The 19,284-nt window shown below is 41.7% G+C and overlaps 1 protein-coding gene across 7 annotated transcripts in view; it reads right to left on the bottom strand.

Annotated features, from left to right (window-relative positions):
• LOC115352729 (solute carrier organic anion transporter family member 1C1-like) overlaps nt 1-19,284 on the bottom strand; it is a 59,444-nt gene that overhangs the window by 40,006 nt on the left and 154 nt on the right. The window contains exons 1-13 of one of the 7 annotated variants that reach the window (XM_030041341.2): nt 18,969-19,284; nt 16,931-17,000; nt 15,189-15,334; nt 11,766-11,907; nt 10,879-11,011; nt 10,125-10,246; nt 9,049-9,195; nt 7,834-7,932; nt 6,815-7,060; nt 5,782-5,946; nt 2,219-2,414; nt 991-1,156; nt 369-553 (exon numbers count right to left, since the gene is read on the bottom strand). In XM_030041341.2, coding sequence (XP_029897201.1) covers nt 369-553; nt 991-1,156; nt 2,219-2,414; nt 5,782-5,946; nt 6,815-7,060; nt 7,834-7,932; nt 9,049-9,195; nt 10,125-10,246; nt 10,879-11,011; nt 11,766-11,907; nt 15,189-15,317 — 1,730 coding nt within the window. In that variant the 5' untranslated portion in view covers nt 15,318-15,334; nt 16,931-17,000; nt 18,969-19,284. The remainder of the gene's footprint in view (nt 1-368; nt 554-990; nt 1,157-2,218; nt 2,415-5,781; nt 5,947-6,814; nt 7,061-7,833; nt 7,933-9,048; nt 9,196-10,124; nt 10,247-10,878; nt 11,012-11,765; nt 11,908-15,188; nt 15,335-16,930; nt 17,001-18,968) is intronic. The other 6 variants (XM_030041338.1, XM_030041331.1, XM_030041339.2 and 3 more) reach the window with 6 other exon arrangements.

Below are 19,284 nucleotides of genomic sequence, written 5' to 3'. Positions count from 1 at the left end.
ATACACGTACACACATTGGCATGTGCAGAGCTAATTTCCATTTGCATGGAGGTCATTTAACACCATTCTGGTAATGTAAAAGGCATTAAGGGAAGTGGAATTTGGTATAAATAACCAGGCCTCCTATAGCATGTTTAAAACCAGAAAGGTATTGCTGGTAGAGATAATCATAAGCACATTGTTGCTTCAGTGGTAGAAAACTCATTGTCAAAGTATGAGGATGCCTTTCAATAGTAAAAAAAAAATAATTTTAAAAGCCACCTTGCATAGCTGAAAGCATTTCACAATACTGGGGGGAGGGAGACCCAGTTACACATGTTGAAACACCCTGAGAACATTTGGCAATACTAGCAGAAATTATTTCTTACCTTAGAAGCAGTATGTATCCAGGTGTGCCACCTACTGACAGAGTATATGAAGTGATAACTGATATTACTAGAAAATACAGAAACATTTTTGGACACTCATTTCCTTTTTGACATGGTCCCACCACAGCTGAGGAGCTTCGTGAAGGAGATTGCAAGGTTCCCACGCAACTGCAGTTAAAAAATACCTGGAAGACAGCAGGCAAAAGTGTACGATAACCTAACCAGCGGAGAAGTGAATGTTCAGGAATTGCACATCATGCTTTTCTGGGTAGCTGAAAGTTTAAATCCAAACTGGAAAATGTTTTTCAAAAGGAAGAGGCTTGTTCATTGAAGGAGAAATTTATAAAGAAAGTGTCTACTGTTGATGAATGTATTTAGTGGGTTTTTTAAACAGTTTTGGTAGCCAACAGTTAAAAAAACCCTCCTACATTCTCTGCTTGGGATTTCTGCTGGAAACAGCAACTGAGAAAGTTTTAAATGTGGGTGGTGACGGCTAAAAAATCCTGAGGAGTTTAGGGCTGGAGAGGACATGCCTGACTGAATTTTAATCCACTTACTCTGACAGGGCTGGTTGTATTAGGAAAACTACCACTTCACATATGGACATGAAAGATTGTCTTACGGTGTTTTTCCCACTGCCGTTGGATGCTTGGCAGCCAGCGAGACAAGCAGAAATGTAGGTAACTCCGTTTTCCCCACAGATGGGGTCCCAGTCATTCTTGGAACATGCACAGCCCGAATTGCACTCTGAAAACAGGGCTTGCTCGTAATCAGTCATCTGTTTAGTTCTGGGGAAAAAGAGAAATTGCAATGATGTTTTCTAGCAGATGTGGAAGAAATCATTATGAAATCATGGGTTATGCTCTCTGCCAGGCGCACCTGGCCAGACCTTCTGTCTGTAGTCCATTAAGGTGTTGTCTCTTCACATCCATGCAGCAGTACAAATTCTTATTTCTCTGTTATGAAAAGGTTTTCACAATTTCACACCACCTACTGTGAGATAGTAGTTGCTTTATTAAGGGGGACAGCTAACAATTTCTATTCATGCATTTTCTCGGATTTTCTAAGATTTTAGTTATCTGAGGCTTGGTGCAGTTTTAACAAAACTGGACAAAAAAGTTTGATTACTCCAGTGGCAAAGAGGGGAGTGAGTGGCTCATGGGAAACGGTCACTGTGGAAGTTAGTAAGGAAATGATCAGAATGGCATTCATCCAAACTGAGGGTCTGATACTTTGCATGACAGCTGTCAACTTCAGCCAGCTGCTGCTGAAGTCACTAGCAGAGCAGCTCCTGGGGCTGCTGTGGAGTTGGTGCTGGAAACTCCTCCCAAAAAGTGAATTTTACAGAGTAATAGCATGGGCAAAAGTGACCAAAAAGTGCTAGGCTCAGGTGTACCTCATGGTTAACATCATGGCTAACTCATGGTTAATCCATGAATCCTTAAGTTTTGGGTTCAGAGGCTATTAAATGCCATGGGTTGTTCAGCAGCACACAGAGGCAAGGAACAATTAATTGAATCTCACCCTCCCTACTGAGCTCCTCACATTTCCAGAAATCTCTAGGCTCAAAGGATGGGTCCCATGGCAATAATAATTAAAAAGTAATCAGAAAAATAATCTGCACTTGTGGCATAAACGCCTCTGGGCTGAAGGCAACAATCACGAAAGGGTTCTGACACAATGCCCACTGGAATAGATGGAGTGGTTTCCACCACTTTGAATCAAATTTCTGGGAAGCCTATTTAGGTCAGTCATTCTTTTTCCAACAATATATACTTTGTGGAATAAAATGAGGAGGGAGTTCAGTTTGCAAGAGCACTTTATGCTGAAGTGTGCCCTTCCCAGCATACCCGTGGTACGACACGGTCAGTCCGGCCACATCTGAGTTCTCACAGCCCATTGCAAATAATGAGAGGAGCAAAAGGTAACCAAAGAAAGATGATCCCAGGGAGAGTTTTGCAGCCCCTAAAACACTGATTCTGAATTTTTTCATGATCAGTCCCCCAGAGAATATGCCAAAGGCCACAGCAGGAATGTTGATAAGACCTGAAATCAAACAGAAAAATCTGTATTAATGAAAACACCAGCTCAATGGACTATCCTCCTCAGCCACAAAACCAGCAGCAGCAATAAGATGAAGCAACAAAATATGAAAACTCTTCAGTCGGGGCATTTTATTTGTCCAGACTTGGATTGTTCCTACAGAAGTGCTGCGACTGCTTTTAAAAACTTCCTCACAGGGAAAGGTTTCTTTGTTAGTTCTTTGATAGGGTGATTATGTATAAAGTTTAGATAATGATCTTCCAATTTCTTGAGCTAGGTGGTTTTCTCCACAGTTAGTTTGTCAGTGGGGGGATCATTGTAGTGTTAATTTAAATACTTTTAGGGTTATTTCTCCCAAGAGCTGCACTGGGCACAGAGAAGTCGCCTAGGGTATTGTGCTGCTTAGGGCAGCCAGGACAACCACCGTCCCACTGCACAGTTTGGGGCTTTGCTATAGACCTTCCCTGTGTCCTTCACCCATATAGCAACAGTAGGAGGAACAGGGGCCACTTTCTGCGGCTGCCCCACTCTGGCTTTCCAGGGCAGCTCTTCTCCTTCCTTTTTCCACCGACAGGAGGAGCCTGAACTACTCATTCCTAGAGGGCAAATTCAGTTTTACCTACAGTGGTACGAAATCTGAAGCAAGACCTGCTTTTTCTGTTTTGATTCAGCCATGAAACCAATAATCCCCTAGAGAAGTCTCCGAGAGGGCGAAAGCCAGTGTTACATCATTGCATCCACGCCCAGGAGAGTTAGGGAATTTCTCTGGTTTTGGTTGTTGAAATGGTCCCTTAGGTGAGTATTGCAACAGCAGAAGGATGGGTATACCCCATGGGCTCTCTTCTATCCGGCTTCAGGCAATCAAGTGAAAGAGCACTGAAGGAAACATGTAAAATTGGGTGACCATTAATCCTTACCTGGACAACTTTGCTCAAAGCAGTGTCCATTTGGGTAGACATGGACAGCAAGACCAAAAAAATCCTGTTCAGTACATGCAAAAAAGATGTAAATAGAGGTCACCATAAATGATACTGCACAGTCAAGCAAGGTGCCCTTTTCTGGATTTCACTGTTAATGAAAATGATTTTCTAAGCTTTACCAGCCAGTTCCAGTGCATTAAGTTCCCCCTTGCATAGGGCCGTGTATGCGGTTTGCAGCTTTTAATTCATGCTGACATGTAGCAGCATCATGCTGAGCGAGTGTGCAAAACACATACATGCATTCATATAGCAGATGAAGTTTCAGAAGTTTCCTCATGGGACCGGAGGTATTATAACATGTTTTCAAATGACTTGGTATAAATCACCAATTTACGACATTAAGAGTCTAATCTGCCTGCTAGAAAGTGCACTGGGATCCCTTAAATTTCTGGCTCAAGTCAGTGTTTGATCCACCTGTACACATGGAAAAAATCAGTGCTTAGAAGAGATGCTAGTAGGTATGTTTGATGTTAGAAAAAGCCTTATTCTATCTAGTGAACCCAGGAGTCAGTATCTTGGCTGAGTACATGAGCCCAGTTCAGTTACTGACACAGTTCAGGAAGCTTCCCTGGGGTGGCATTTTTCACTCTGCACATACATGAAAATTGTACTTCAGGGGATTTAGAAGCAGCATCCAAAATGTAGCACATGTAAATTAACAGTCGCTATATACCAGGTTTTCCCGTTCTCTTTTGCTTGTAAAGAGGGGACTGGGATTGGAACTGGGAGCTGTGTGATGCACCAGAGAGCACCCGCACTCTGCCTGCCCATTCCTACGCACCCTTTCGTTTGTGCCTTTGTCTCATAGCCTTACAGATAACTCCATGGCTTGACACTGGCATCGTGGCGGGGGGCGGGGGGAGACCAAAGTGTGTATATTTAAGGAAAATCATACAAACACAGCAGGAGCTATTTTACTTTTTCGCACATTCATTGGGTTGTGACTACTGAAAAATACCCTCTTATGACGTCCAGATGATTTTTTTTTTTAGTAGTGCTTCAAATTGCTCTGACAATTCTGATATCTATGAGAGAGATTGTGATACAAATTGTTTAAAAAAAAAAGGAAGAAGAAGAAATAGGAAAAGAGGTAGGGAAAGGGAAATAGACACTGTTAGTTCTAGTCAGCCCTCAGCTTCCTTAGCAAGGGTGGATTGGGAGAGAAAGAAAAAGGAGGAAGGAAAAACACCTTATTGCAGGGATGGCCACTCAGCCAGGATCCTTCCCTAGCCAAGCCATCACACATTCTCTGTTGGATATAGTCCCTATGCTTTGTGAAATCAGATGGATCTTAATCCTCACTCGGTTTGCACATACCTGAAAGCTTAGCTCCAGAAAATCTTTAAATATAATGAGAAGTACTGTACTGAATGTAGGGATTGTTTTCTGGACTTTCTCTGGCCATCGACTATGCTTGAAGATTTCTCCTTGCTCTGAGGAGTTTCGTGCCAGGAAATTCCAGCTTCTATCTTTAAGGAATTAACATAGCACAATGGATCAATACAGCTTTTCTGCATATATATACCTCCGTTGCTGTGCAACTAATGCTGCTCTGAAACGAGGCAGTTCCCTCTGTATTGGATAGATGTAAACCTCTTTGCTGTCTAATGCTATTGAATCCCTGGACCTCAGGAACTGAACCCAAGCCTGCATGCAGGTTCAGCAACTGGGCAGTGAAGTTCACCATCCTGAAGACATCTGCAAAAATGGCCGCCTCGGTACCCAAACGCAGAAGCAGCTTTTCTCTCCCTTGTGCTGTACGGGAGGGCTTGGGAGACTAACTTCACAAAAGAGAAAGGCTCTTAGGTAAAGTTAGGGCAGAAATACCTATTTTTCCTTCACCAGCATCACACTGAGACAATGTTAGGGTTTTGATGCATGTATTGTGTGATCACTGATATGACTTTGACTTCCTTTTATTTAACACCAACCTTTTCAGAAAGTAAATCACTGGCAATATCACAGCTACTTTATGGTCAGTCCTTTAGCACTCACTGAGTTGATCTTCATTTCATTGAAATAAATGGGAAGCCAGCAAGAGAACAGATCTGCCTGATGACAAATTTATGTAAAGTATTTTAAAATTAATTCTCTTTTTAATTATTCTCTTGTGCTGTACATACATTATTTTTCAATTTTCCAGTAAAATGGGAAATAAGGTATCAAATCATGTAATCTTTCGCAGTAACTGTTGCAAAGATAAACTCAGAGCTAACTAGTCCTAAAGCAGAGATGACATAACTTACCTTCTATAAGCTACTACTTAAAGCCAGAGAAAGAAGGAGAAGAAATAAATGTACCCTAAAAAAATCCGATTTTCCCTATATGTATGTATACGCCAGTCCTAAAATGTCCATTTTTAAGATATCAAGAAGCAGATATAGCATTACCTATAACAAAATTAGTTTTTGAAGATGTTTGCCCATACTGTTGTTCAATATACTTTGGCTTATATGTCACCATGCCAATTAAAGAATTGAACTGAATGATACTTGCACACAAATACAGAATGTAAACAGGATTCCCAAAGAGGTTCTTCAGTGATGGCAAGAAGTCTGCAAGACAAAATGGCAGAAATGACAACCAGGCCAGAGAGAGAATAACTGCTGTGAATAATGCTTTGCAACATGTTTGCATTCAAAAGAATGACTGTGGAACATTCCAGAGGGAATCCATGAAGTTCCATGATGCTCCCAAGAGCTCCCCCGTTGGGAGGAACATGGGGGAACAGTAGAGCAAAATACTAAGCATCAATTTCCCAGAAGAGATATCTTGTGTTATATATCTTCTTTCGATCATAAACCAGGACTGATTTGGTTTCTATGTGTCCTCAAAAGCCACAGCATCTTTTAGCTTAATTTGGGGGCAGAGGGTGCTCAGCACAGCTGACAGTAAGCACAGACATATTGAGTTACAGATTCAAGTACTGAGGGAAAATGCTTTTGGCAAAGTAGGGACAAGGAAATGCAATTGTGCAAAACAGCTTGTGTCTAAATCCAGATAGCCTCCTAAAATACTGTATCTGGTCTGTGCCCATCCTTATTCTGATCAGATATTGTATGTGTTTTTCTTATGAATGACCTTAAAGAAAAAGGTTTAGCAAAAACTGAGATTTTTTTGACCCCCACTTCTGCAACAGTCACTATCTGTGAATGAAAAATTTTTGCAGAGTTTCATGATATTTGTTGGGCCACTAGTGTAATTTTACAAATCTCAGATGGAGAAATTCTGCATGTAAAGCAGGTCCAGGGGACAAGGAAAAGACCATTTTTGTGCATACTAGATAGGTGGAGAGTGACACTTGAGGGAAAAATAGTAATTCTGAGGCCATTAAAATATGGCCCTAGACAGTATAAAGTTTTAAAGTATAAAAGCTAGTGAGAGAAAGACTCAGCGGTCAGGAAGGAAACTCTAGTGACTTGCCTTTTGCCATCTCAGCAATCTTCACTTGTTGCTGATAAGATTTGTGTTGGTCCTTGTTATCCTCAGCGATGAACTTTGACTGCTCGGAGGAGGTACTGGAGTCCTTTCTGCTCTCTGGTTTTGGGAGGTGCTTTGGTAGGAACCAGAAGGGGATGCCGGCCAGAATGCTAATCACACCTGCTATTAAGTAGCCCAGCCACCAGGCTCCCACCCACTGCACGTCCTTGTGAGTTATTGTTACACTGTCTGGAGAAAGTCAAAAAAAGGAGAAACAAACACTTTTTGAGAGTGTTTGCTGATAACAAGGAAGGTGATTTTGCAGGGACTTTCTCCAGAGGAGTCCCCCCCCACCTCGCCAGGTTTAGCTGTGCTGTGTGACTCTATCGGTGTTACAGGAGCAATTGTGGGGAGGCAATAAGGACTCACTGATTCCTGTGACACTGCGGCAGCCTTCCCCTGCCACCGCAGGGTCCCCAGCCATGCTGGTCGCACATCCTCAGAGAGGCTGCAAGGCCCAGGACAAAAGGCAGTCCAGGTGGCCACGCACTTGTTCCCAGTCAGGCTGTTCTGCACAAAAGTGCCAGGGAAAAACGGGGTGGAAGGTGTTTTCTCAGGAAGAAGTCAGTCAGGAACCCTGGTACCCATTGCAAGACTGCTTTTCTAGGCAATGGCAGTGCACTATAAAACACACGCACACAGCTCTTGGCAGGATCCTGAGCCGCAGTCCTGCCTCCTCGTGATGCCTGCTGTCCCCCCAGAGCCTCCTCACTGAGGCATCTCCTTGGGGGCACCAGATCTGCTGCGGCTGAGGAAGAGTCAGGCCTCCTACTTCCTCCATACCCATCCTTCTTGCTAGCCTTTTCTGCATGGGGCATTGCATTGCTGTCATCCTTTTTATTTCATAAAGTGCCTGCTCTACCCCCGCTAGCCCCTTATGCCTACAAGATAACTACATCTTGGCCTAAAATAGGCATTTTGGAGCCTGACTGTATTTTTAAAATCTGAGTTTTCTGACTTACCCAGATCTACAAAGCCAATGTCAACATAAAGTTTGGCACACAGGGATCCTAGAAGAAAGCCAAATATTGGCCCTATAATTGCAACTGTCTGTACGCAGCCTGCAATAGAAAACAGGGGACTGTTACACTTCTGAGTTAAAAAGAAAGAGCACTGGTTCTTGCTGCACCTAACAGCAAAGTGTATCATGTGATGTGTAACAAGCGATACAGTCTTAAAATACTGAGCCAACCTTTGCTCTCTGGCACATTAGTTACACAAGTTAGAACATTTTCAAGAAGAAAAAAGCCAACAATAAAATTTCTGCCACTACATTGATACTTCAACCTTTTTTGTTATCATCCAACTAAAGACTGACATTCAGCCCAAAGGAAAAAAAGTCAGGGAACTGAATTGCCTAAACTCAAGAGCAGCACCAATCTATAATTGCTAGAAACTCTTTAGCTGACTAGATTAAAGTAACTGGAAAGCAAATGTCAATTATTTAAGCTAATGGATCACTTTAAGTTGTGGTGGGCCCTGAGTAGGCTGAAAAATCACTTGGCTTTGATACCCAATATTAACATGTTTCAATACACTCTCAGCCAAACTTTCTGAATATTTTGAATTTCAAAATTGATCTGGAAATCTGGGAAGACTGAGTCTTTTACAGAGAGAACCTGAGGTTTTGCCTTTTGCCAGGCTGGAAACTTGTCAAGACAAGATGCTGATGGGGAAGCATTTTTTGGTAATATTTCAGGTGAATGTGCAGAGGTCTTCAGACAACGAACACAACAAGAACACTGATACCAATTTTTTAAAGCCTTAGCACTATTGTTTATAATTCTACCTGAATCTGGAGGGAATGTTTTGAGTGCCTGCTGAAATTCTATTTTAAGTGCTTAAAAGAGTACAAGTTTTTTATCACTTTCCAGAGAACTGAATGTGCACAGAGGCTCAGCAGTCCACATCCAGAAGAATTAGGAAGATTAGGGTAACAGCAGGAACCTAAGGTCAAATTCTTTCCTCAAATTAAGATAATGGAACTGTGCTGGTATAATTAAAGGGAAACTTGGTCCCTTGAGTATACATGACTGTTAAATAAACTTTAATATTGGAAATTATGCAAACAAAACAATCAGGGCAAGTTAACTCAATAACACTCATTCCATTATTCAGAATGACTCAGTTTCCTCTGGCGAAAAATCCCTTAGGAAAAACCCCAATATTTATTTTACCAATGTATAAGGCAGCATTCTCTTCAATGGCATAATCATCAATGTATGTAATTCCCAGAGGCTGGATAGGAGTTTCACCTATTCCACGCAGAAGATTTCCCAGTAGAACATAGATCCACATGGAAGAGCCTGCTTCTTTTTCACATCCTGCGTATATCACAAGAGAGACAGCAATCATGTGTTTTTCACAACAGTTTGACACTGAATGCACAGGACACTTAAAATACTTCTAATGTGGGAAAAACCAGCATGAAAACTGTGAAAAATGTTTTGTGGGTTGTGGGGATGGCATCAGCTTGAGGTGGACACACATTTAGCATGAACTTCTTCAGTCAAAGATAGTAGAAGTTGGCCAGTTTTATAAATTTGTCGCCACATCCCATTTTAGAAACCTTTTTCACTTCCTTCTAACCAAAACTGGGATCTCCTAATGGAAAGATTTGGGAAACTTTGATGATGATAGTGAGCACTACCAGCCACATCTAATCTACAGGTATGAAGATGCAAAAATACACAAGTTTTATGACATATAGAGGGTTTGATTTGCTCATCCACAGCTTATTCATGGCTGGGCATCGGGGAGGAAGGCTCCTTGCCCACGAGGAGCTCAACACACCCAGAGGGGAGACAGCTTTGTGGTGTGCAAAACCGGGTCAGCAGGCAGGGAGAGAAACAAGAAGGGGGGTCTGCAGGCTGGGAGACCCAAGTGGCTGTTTCCAGTGGGCCGAGGATCTAAAGGGACATTTCCTGGCAGAGGGAAGACCATGACTTTCCAAGGTCCCCAGGGGAGATTGGTGTTTCTGCAAGCCACAAAGCTGCAGAGAGTTGCTGGAGGAGACAGCAAGGCTGGAGGAAAGGCTGCAGCCTGAAAAAAGTCTTGGCAGAGGGCAGTGGCAGTTATATATTTATTTTTAATAAATTTGCCTCAGCCAGTCAATCTGGCTTTTCTGTGGGAAAGATTCATCTGATTCCATTTAGTATTTTTTGTGTTCTAATAAACTATTGCATGAGAGTTTAGGAGCCTTTTGATGTATTTTAGTGTGCTTATCACAATATTTAACAGAGATCATTCTCACCTGCATTTATTTTTGCTTGAGATTTTTCCAAGGCTGAGAGTGGAGTTTGGCTTTTATCCTGCAGACATGGAGAGATGCTAACAGTTGAATTGATGGTGGAAGGGAATCTTTCATACCGATATCTGTTTATAAACCAAAGTTGTGTTTTACTGTCCCAACTTATAAGAAAAAGCAAACATATCTGTTACTACCATGGAAGATAGGCCCATAGCACTTAAATGAAAATTTTGTCTGCATCCAGTGTTGCCAATGATGGTTTACAGGGGATAAATGGAAATTGGTTTATACTGCTGTAGCACATGAAAATTGCCCCTTTGGTTCTCTTTGTGTCACAGTGACGCATTTAACGGGCACTTTGCTCTGCCATGATGTACAAGACTCCACTAAGAGATTATCAGACTGTGGGTGTATCCTCTGGCTTGTGTTTGATACTCAAGACTGTCTTCCAGAGTTTAGTGATCACTTCATCACTGAAACTTCAACAATTCTTAAACCGTGTCAAAATGTGGCCAACCAAGATCACAGACTAATAAAACTATAAGAAGTTGATTACAACTGAAAATAGCATATATGTGAAATTATTTGCTCTACAGTAATAAGTCTTTTCACACACACAAAAAATATTAAATAGAGTAACCACATCCACATGTGCCCATTTCTATGGGCATCTTCACAATCAATGCCTAAATATTTTAACTAGCTAACATTCAGTGTGCATAGCCCAGTTGGAAAATACCAATCACTTTGTACTTACCGTCCCATGAAGAACTGGGGCATCGCAATTAGGAATGTTCCAGCTGACATAATTAAGCAGCCTGCTCCAATTATTCTTGGCCTGTGAAGCTTCGCTCCAAAGTAGCTTACAAGAATTATGATTAGGAGGTTCCCTTTAAGAGTACAAAAGAAAAATAAGAGATCCCCTAAAATAATGATTCCTAGTGTGTGGTATAGGCAGCGTTTTGAAGGGGAGTGGGTTGATCGCGTGGGGTTGGTGTTTCTCCCTCTTTCCTGGCATTCTTACAGAAGCCCAATGCCTTCCGTGATAAGAAAACCATAAACTTTTGGATAAGCAGCTGGAAAAGAGAAGGACTGTGCCAGCTGAAGAGAACAAATAACCAGGAAAGCAGGAAAAGAGGGAATCACAGAGCTTTATACACTTAGGCTAACTGAATACCCACAAGATAAATTCAGTAATCTGAAATCGTCATGCTGGAAACCTTAGTGCAATAAGGAAGGGGATGGACTGGACAATGAATGTAGATTACAGTTAGAGGTTTGTACTCTTGCTGCTTAATAAATCAAGAAGGGCAAACACTTGTGGGGCAGGTGGATTGCTGACAAAAAGAGAGAGAAAGCAGAAATCTGTGCAGGTAAAATCTCATTCAACAGTCAAAATTTCTATTAGTATTAATTAGCCAGACACTAAGTTTATGAGATTACAGAATATTTAGGACTATGTTGAATTGCTTGTATTAGCAACCCTATTCCATCCAACGTAATCATGCTGACAGTCATGCTGATTTTTACTAGGTGAACCTTGCTCAGTTTTAATGGTTCAAGGAGAGTTATACAATCATTTTTCACAACAAATTGCATCACTGTTTTTTTCTGAAAACAAAAATGGGTTTCTACAGCACATACCAATTTCAAAACTGCCATCAATAACGCCAACCAAAGAGGAAGGGATGTCAAATCTTCTTTCTATTTGTGTGATAGTACTTTTTAGATAACTTCCTGACAGTGCTTTAGCAAAATAAACAAAAGACAATGCACCAAGAAATATCTGTGAAAGAAATTGACAGTGATTAAAACCAGACAGTACAGAAGGCTTTCCTTTATGAATTATTTTTAAACAATTTTTACATTCCCACCTCTTCTTTTCCCAAATAACAACATCAATATTTGTCCTACTTTTTGTGAAATGCTAGATTGCCGATTTGTCCATTTCTTATGAGCAATAATGATATAAACTGTTGCTTTGAAGGATAGAGATATATATCACGCTCCTGATCTCTCTGAGGAGGGGGTATCTTACACAATAACAATAAGGGTAAGTGCTAAGTGTGGCTTGGTGGGGGGGGGTGAGTTACTTGGGCATTTTTTGCTTTTGCAATTGGCTGGATTTGAGAGTCCTGTTCTGGTAAGCTGTTCCCACTGAAGCCCAGGGTGGCCAGGAGGGAGAGGGCTCTGCCTCCTGTTACATGGCTCCATGAGTCGACCAGTGACCTGCCAGGCAATTCTCTTCTAGGCTGGTCCTTTCTCCACCAGATCTCTTGCAAGCTGTAATGCATACATTTTCTTTTGAGTGCACACTCCATTTTGCTGGGGGACAACCTTCTCTCATCCTTTTGTTTTGCAGAGGCAAAAGAGAGTTATTTTCTCTTAGTCATCACTATATCTGGTTTAGTGTGTTAGTCTGAATCAGGAGTGGGCTTTGGAAATGAAACTCCCACCCTGCTCACTGTGCTTTCGTACATACTGAAAACGTGCAGACTGAATCCCTTTTACACAAAATTTAACTGGAAGACGTGCTCCAGAAGGGCATTACATCATTAACTTCAACAGCCAATGGCTCTTCAGTCTCTGGGACAAGACTAGAGCTGGTCTGAAGTAAGTCCCCACCCTGAAATGCATACAGTGGGAGTGCAGGGTCCTTAGCACCAACTCTTCCACTTCTGCAGAGCTATTGCCTAAATTTGCCTTCACTGAATGCAGCCTTACTGCGTTTAGGAGCTCCAAGGATACTCAAACACCATACAATTGGTCATGGAAACCACAACATTGCTTTCTACCTTCAGATACAGGTTGTGTTGACTGAATATACATGGATGCTCTTTGTAAAAGGTGTTAAAAAAACCCCAACCGAACCCTAACCAGAAATTAAAAGACACAATAAGATTTCATATAAAGAGAGGTCTAGACCCTTGTCCCACTCCTTAGACCTACCCTCTGAGCAATCATGCTTCCAGTAAGCAGGTGCTCTGAAGCAATGTGCTCACCGCTAGTGCGATACTCCTTACAACATCTCATTTGACAAGGCACATCATTGGTAATAACACTGGCATCACTGTTGAACGCAAATTCTTATGTTAAGGCTCAAATATATCCCTGTTTCACACTCAACACCCTTTATCCAGTGCTGGTTATTCCTCCTTCAGAAACACTTGTGGGTAAATAAACAGTATCTGGTTCTTATCTCCCACAGTGAGGGCTCTCGATGAGCTCTCTAGTAAAAATATTGCCATAATATTTCACATTTTCTGTGTGTTTATGCCCTTGGATTTTAAATAGAAATGTGAAGGCAAATACGGTTTTTCACAGGAAAATTGTTTAGGTCAAACTAGAACTTCAAGTGTCTCTGTCTCTCTTTGGCACAAGTTTTTCTACTGGGTTTGCAGCTGTCCCAGGAGACAGATGGAGACTGTGTGCAGGGGTGGAAAAACACTCCCAGTTTAGATCTGGAACAGAAAGGTACACATGATTTCACATTCGTCCATGGTTTGTCAGTGACTGTAAGTAAATATTTCACCACATCTTTCTGGTTAATAAAGGCAATTTTAACACATGGGAAGGCTGATAATTGGTAAAAAACACCTGTTGAATCTGCATATCGTTTTGGTAACATGTTAGGAAAATACAGATCTGAAGCAGACTTTTTTGTGACTTAGAAATATCTTTAATAATTTCATGCTGACTCATCAAGACATAATCAGAACTGAATAAGGGTTAGTTCAACAAAAAAAGAGGTTTTCTAAGTCCCTACTGGAATAAGTTAATCATACTGGTTTTGGTTCCAAGAAGACGCAAATTTTTTGAACAGAAAGAAACTGAGTTGAAATATCATTGCTTTTCTATTTTTGGAGCTAATAAGCTGATTCCCAACTGGCTAATCTGTGACTGAAGGTTATTCAATGAGGGAATCAGATTACTGTTGCAGCAAATGAAGGAACAATGATAGAATTACTATTATGCTACAAATTTAATTAATACAACTCATCTTTTCATTTCAAAACAGGACCCCATTTCTGGGCCTTTACAGGATCAGACAAAATCAAGGATACTATTCAGGAATGAAAATATTTTTATAGCAGTCATCAGACTCAATTAATCCCGCAATATCTTAACTACTTTGCATAATTTACAGACTTCAGGTCAACTATTGCTGAAGTCATTGACTGTATTGGGAGCTGGACTAGTAGCTGAAAGTAGATGTATGCATGTGTGTGTGAAAAAACAACAGAAATAAAGACTGTGCAAGATGAAAAGAACTGGGCAAGGCCAAAGACTCATTTTATCTCACCTCACCATGGTATGGTGATTTATTGAGACCTCAACCAAGAGAGCATCAGCATTTTACAGTCTGGCTTTGGAAAGCAGATAGAGACAGTAGGCAAAGCATCATGCTGCCTCCTGTACCCCGGTGTCCTGTACAGGGAGGAATCCTCCTCCAAGGTGCAGCGGTCCTACCATCAGGTAGGTACAGCTACATTAAAAGGCTTAAAGCAGGACGCTTCCATTGCCTCTAAGAAGTAGTTGTCATGGGTGAGAGAAATGCAGATACAGCAGTGATACTTCTGCAGTTTTGTTTCAACGTGATGTCATGCAGATTTCTCTCAAATCAGGAATATTACAATAATGCTTCAATAATGTAGCACTCAAAACACACAGACCATAATATGAATATTATTTTTCAGAGCTCAGAAGATTACCATGGCTACAATCTTAAAAAAGCAATCTGTACTAACAGCTGCCTGTGGTACCTGTCTGCCAACACTCTGTTCTTAACTTCAGGAAGATAAGGTGGTGCAATAAGGAAGATATAGTGACCTTTCAGGATGACCTTTGAAGATCTCATAACATGCAAGCTTCAACCAACATGTTATATATGAACATTGCCAAATGTTAGGCAAATAGAGATCAGATGCAGACTTCTTTTGTAGCTTAGAAATAGCTTTAATAATTTCATACTGACTCAGCAAGACACAATCAGAACTGAAAAAGGGATAGTTCACCAAAAAGAGGTTTTCTAAGTCCCTACTGGAATACCAAAAACTCTTACTCTACCTTTATACCTCCACAACACGACTGTTTTTCCTTGGATGCAGAAGATTCAGATTTGAATGAAGATCGGTCAACAGGCAGGATTGTGTTGTTTGAGAAAAACTGAGTGTTTTCTTTTGATGAAATCTCCATGATGATATCCCCTGCCTCTAAACCAGAAAACATGGGGAACATTTTAAAAGGGCATCCTATTAGCTCAGCCTCAAAAGCACATCATGTGACAGCAACACCCCGCTGTACTGTTTTCCCTACAACAGCAATTATCAAACTTTACAACAGAATCTGACCAGTGCACTGGATGTTTAATTATGGAAATTTGCAATCCACTTGCCTATAATAATGAAGATTAAATCATACTCAGCAACCAGTCATCTTCATTCTCTAGCTATCATCAATGTGATTTCATTGAACATTTGACCAAGCATTACCAGCAGACTAAATGAGGCTTGTTAACATTTCAAACATTTCTGGAGCCTATATGTAAGTTCACATTTCTAGATGTGACCATGTCTGCAGAGATTTCTCAGAGCTGATCTCTGAATTTCCCATATATCTGGGACATTAAGTAATTAGATCAAAGGAAATCTAGCCTCGTTAATGAGGGACATGAATTGTTTTAGATTGAAACATTAGCTCTAATCGTCTGATGTTAGCTAATGAGTTACACAAGAATAAAGAGGTTTAGTTCCCTTTACCATTTTAGATAGAGCCTTAGGGCTCAGTGGTCAATTGTTACAGGAAAAATGTGAATTTGCTTATTTGCAGGTAAATACAAAGAAGTAAAGAAAACCTAAATACTGCACTTTGAGAACAAAAGATATCAGTAATTCTTAAATCTCTACTTACATACTACAGTACTTTGTTCTTAATTTCAATCTCTAAATCAGATCTGAAAATATTTATGAAATCAGCTTCTGTGTTCACTTTTAAGCAGCACTATGTTTTATAGAACTGCTGGCTGAAAATAGGAATAGAGGTTCCTATTCTTTTGTGTTTGTCTAAAGACACAGATCTTACATATGTAAAAAAATATATATGGTTTTATGTATATGTACATGTACATGCATGTGTTTTCATGGCTTCCCAAGGGTCTGTGAAGTAGGTGCTTGTGTTTCCAGAAAGGTAAGTGAAAATAACAAAAGTATAGCTAGATGCTAAGATCTGCTCATGCAAATACCTGCCTAGGCTCTGTTCATATACGGACAAGGCAAAAAGTCTGTGGCTGTGGTACCAACATTTTCACAGAGATCTCTCCATTACATCAGATGAAATAAGAGCTCCTGACTACATATAAGAGAAATATTTGTATTTGACACTGCCTTGACAGGGACTCTAATGTATTTCCTTGTCAGCACGAATAAGTATACAGATTTTTTTAAAACAACAATAACAAAACAAGAATGGTTTGTGCCTGCTGCAGAAAACTTATAACCTATTCCTGCTATGCTTCTGACTTTCTTGCAATCTTGGGAAAAGTCACATCATCTCTCTTTGTCCAGCTTCTGAACTTGAACACTGGGCAATGACAGCATGTACCTCACAGCACTCATGTGAGGATAAATTCACTGAAACTTTTGAGCATGGGCATGACACTCACATAAGGTATGTTGCCGTGGAAGCACATCAAATAGCCTTTAGCTTAAGGTTTGAAATGCTTTGCACATTACTACAACAGCAATTTCAGAATGAAAAAAAATATTGAAAAAGGAAAACATCTGAAACACAGCTAAGTGAAGTGTCCTTACCTCTGAGCAAAGCAACATCCAACTAGAGAAGGTCCAGCAGAGGAGCAGGGGGGCTGCACAGTCTCTTCCACTGCAGCCCACAGGCAGGATTGACCAAAAAAAAAAAAAGGGAAAAAAATGCTGTGGAGGTATGGGGGTGGAATATGACACATCGATGGTTGACAGCAGCATACAAGTTCATGCCACACTGAGCTGGTACAATTCTCAAATGGACAGCACAGCTTAAACAAAACTTATGCTCAGCAGTATAAAAAATTATTACAGTATAAAAATTATTAACATTTATTATCTGACTCCAGATGTCACATGAAAGCATGCTAGGAAGGACCGATAGCCACGCAAGTTTTATAGGCTTTAATGTATCCCCAACTGTTCCTATGGCACAGCTTTAAGGAGGTCAGTAGTTGTCAGGCCCGGGGCAACCTGTAACCATATATCTCAGAGCGTTGGTTCAGCTGCCCTGACAACGCCTCTGAGGGAAATCCTTAACACAAGACAGGGAGCAGAGCAGTGTGCCCGGTGGTACCACAGCCCACTGGAGTATTAGCTTTAATCTTTCCTCTTTTGTGCAGCTAGCATATGTAGGAGCATTTCATTCTAATCACAAACTTGTCCTATGCCACTCAAATACTCTCTGGCACCACCGGTATTATACTGGGAGTATTGGTAATACACTGCCAACTGCACTGGGAGGTCAGAGATAGTTCTGGTTTTATCCAAGCAGATACCTGGCTGGTAAAGATGGTGTCTTACTGACTTGGATATAGTGACAACCTTAGGTTTTTGCTGTATCTTGGTTACCTTATTTCTCCAGTACCATGAAAGGTGAAGACAGATAGCCTGTGTCAGCTCTTCCTTCCCAGATGTGGCAGGAATGCCAGCAAAATGTAGTCGCAGAATCATAGAATCATATAATAGTTTAGGTTGGAAAAGACCTTTAAGATCATCGAGTGCAACCATTAACCTAGCACTGCCAAGTCCACCACTAAACCCTGTCCCTAAGCGCCACATCTACACGACTTTTAAATACCTCCAGGGATGGTGACTCATTCACTTCCCTGGGCAGCCTGTTCCAATGCTTGACAGCCCTTTCAGTGAAGAAATTTTTCCTAATATCCAGTATAAACATCCCCTGGCACAACTTGAGGCCATTTCCTTCTTGAAGAAAGTCCAGCCTTCCTGGACACTTTTTGGGCTTCAGGACTGCCTCCCAAGGGACTCTGTCAATCAGTCTCCTAAACAGGCCAAAGTCTGCCCTCCGGAAGGCCAAGGTAGCCCTTCTGCTGACCCCCCTCCTTGCTTCTCCAAGAATCAAAAACTGTCATTTTGTCATCGCCATGCCCAAGACAGCCTCCAACTATCCCATCACCCACAAGTCCTTCTCCGTTCGCAAACAACGGGTCCAGTGGGGCACCTTCCCTAGTTGGCTCATTCTGTGTCAGGCAGCTCTTTCTCACACTCCAGGAACCTCCCAGACTGTTTCCGCTCTGCTATATTCTATCTCCAGCAGACTTCTGGTAAGTTGAAGTCCCCCACGAGAACAAGGGCTAGCAATTGTGAGACTTCTCCCAGCTGCTTACAGAGTATTTTATCTGCCTCTTCATCCTGGTTGGGTGGTCTATAACAGACTCCCACCGTGATATCTGCCTTGTTGGCCTTCCCCGATTCTTACCCATAAACACTCAACCCTATTGTCACCATCATTAAGCTCTAGACAATCAAAACACTCCCTAACACACAGGGCTACCCCACTGCGCCTCTTTCCTTGCCTATCCCTTCTGAAGAGTTTACAGCCATCCATTGCAGTACTCCAGTTGTGCTTCATCACACCAATGACACCTGAGTAAGTCCAGGCGGGTGACACTCTGCCCGAAGGACAGCTGCTGGCCATGCTCACAGCTTCTCTCTGCCTGGCACCAGGGCTCACAGCTGGGGCTACAACACCTCCTCCCGTTCCTGGCTCCAGCTGGCCAGGCTGCGGGAGCCCTCTCTGGTGGCTCTACTTTCTATCCCACCGAAAGCACGCCCGATAACTCACCTGTGAGACAGTTTGGGCAGCAGTGGCACTCACCCTCCCAAGGGCTGGCATGTGGGGTTGTGCCCAACGGTCAGGTCCAAGGACGAGTCTGTCCCTGAGCATGCATACGGTGGGCTGAGGCACAGCCAGGCAAGTTCCTGAAGCAGCCCTCCACTCATTCAAACTCCAGGCAATGAAAAAAAGTCCTTCCCCCACTGGAAACTCCTCCGATTTGCAATAAGCCTCCTTAGACATGCCTTTATTGTGTGTCAGCCCGCAGGCGTAGGAGCTGCACTTGCTAGAATAGGTGGACACAGGAGACTGGTACAGAGACTGT

Source organism: Aquila chrysaetos, chromosome 17, assembly GCF_900496995.4.
Source record: "Aquila chrysaetos chrysaetos chromosome 17, bAquChr1.4, whole genome shotgun sequence".
Lineage (NCBI taxonomy): Eukaryota > Metazoa > Chordata > Aves > Accipitriformes > Accipitridae > Aquila > Aquila chrysaetos.
This window is presented reverse-complemented; position numbering and strand designations above follow the sequence as displayed.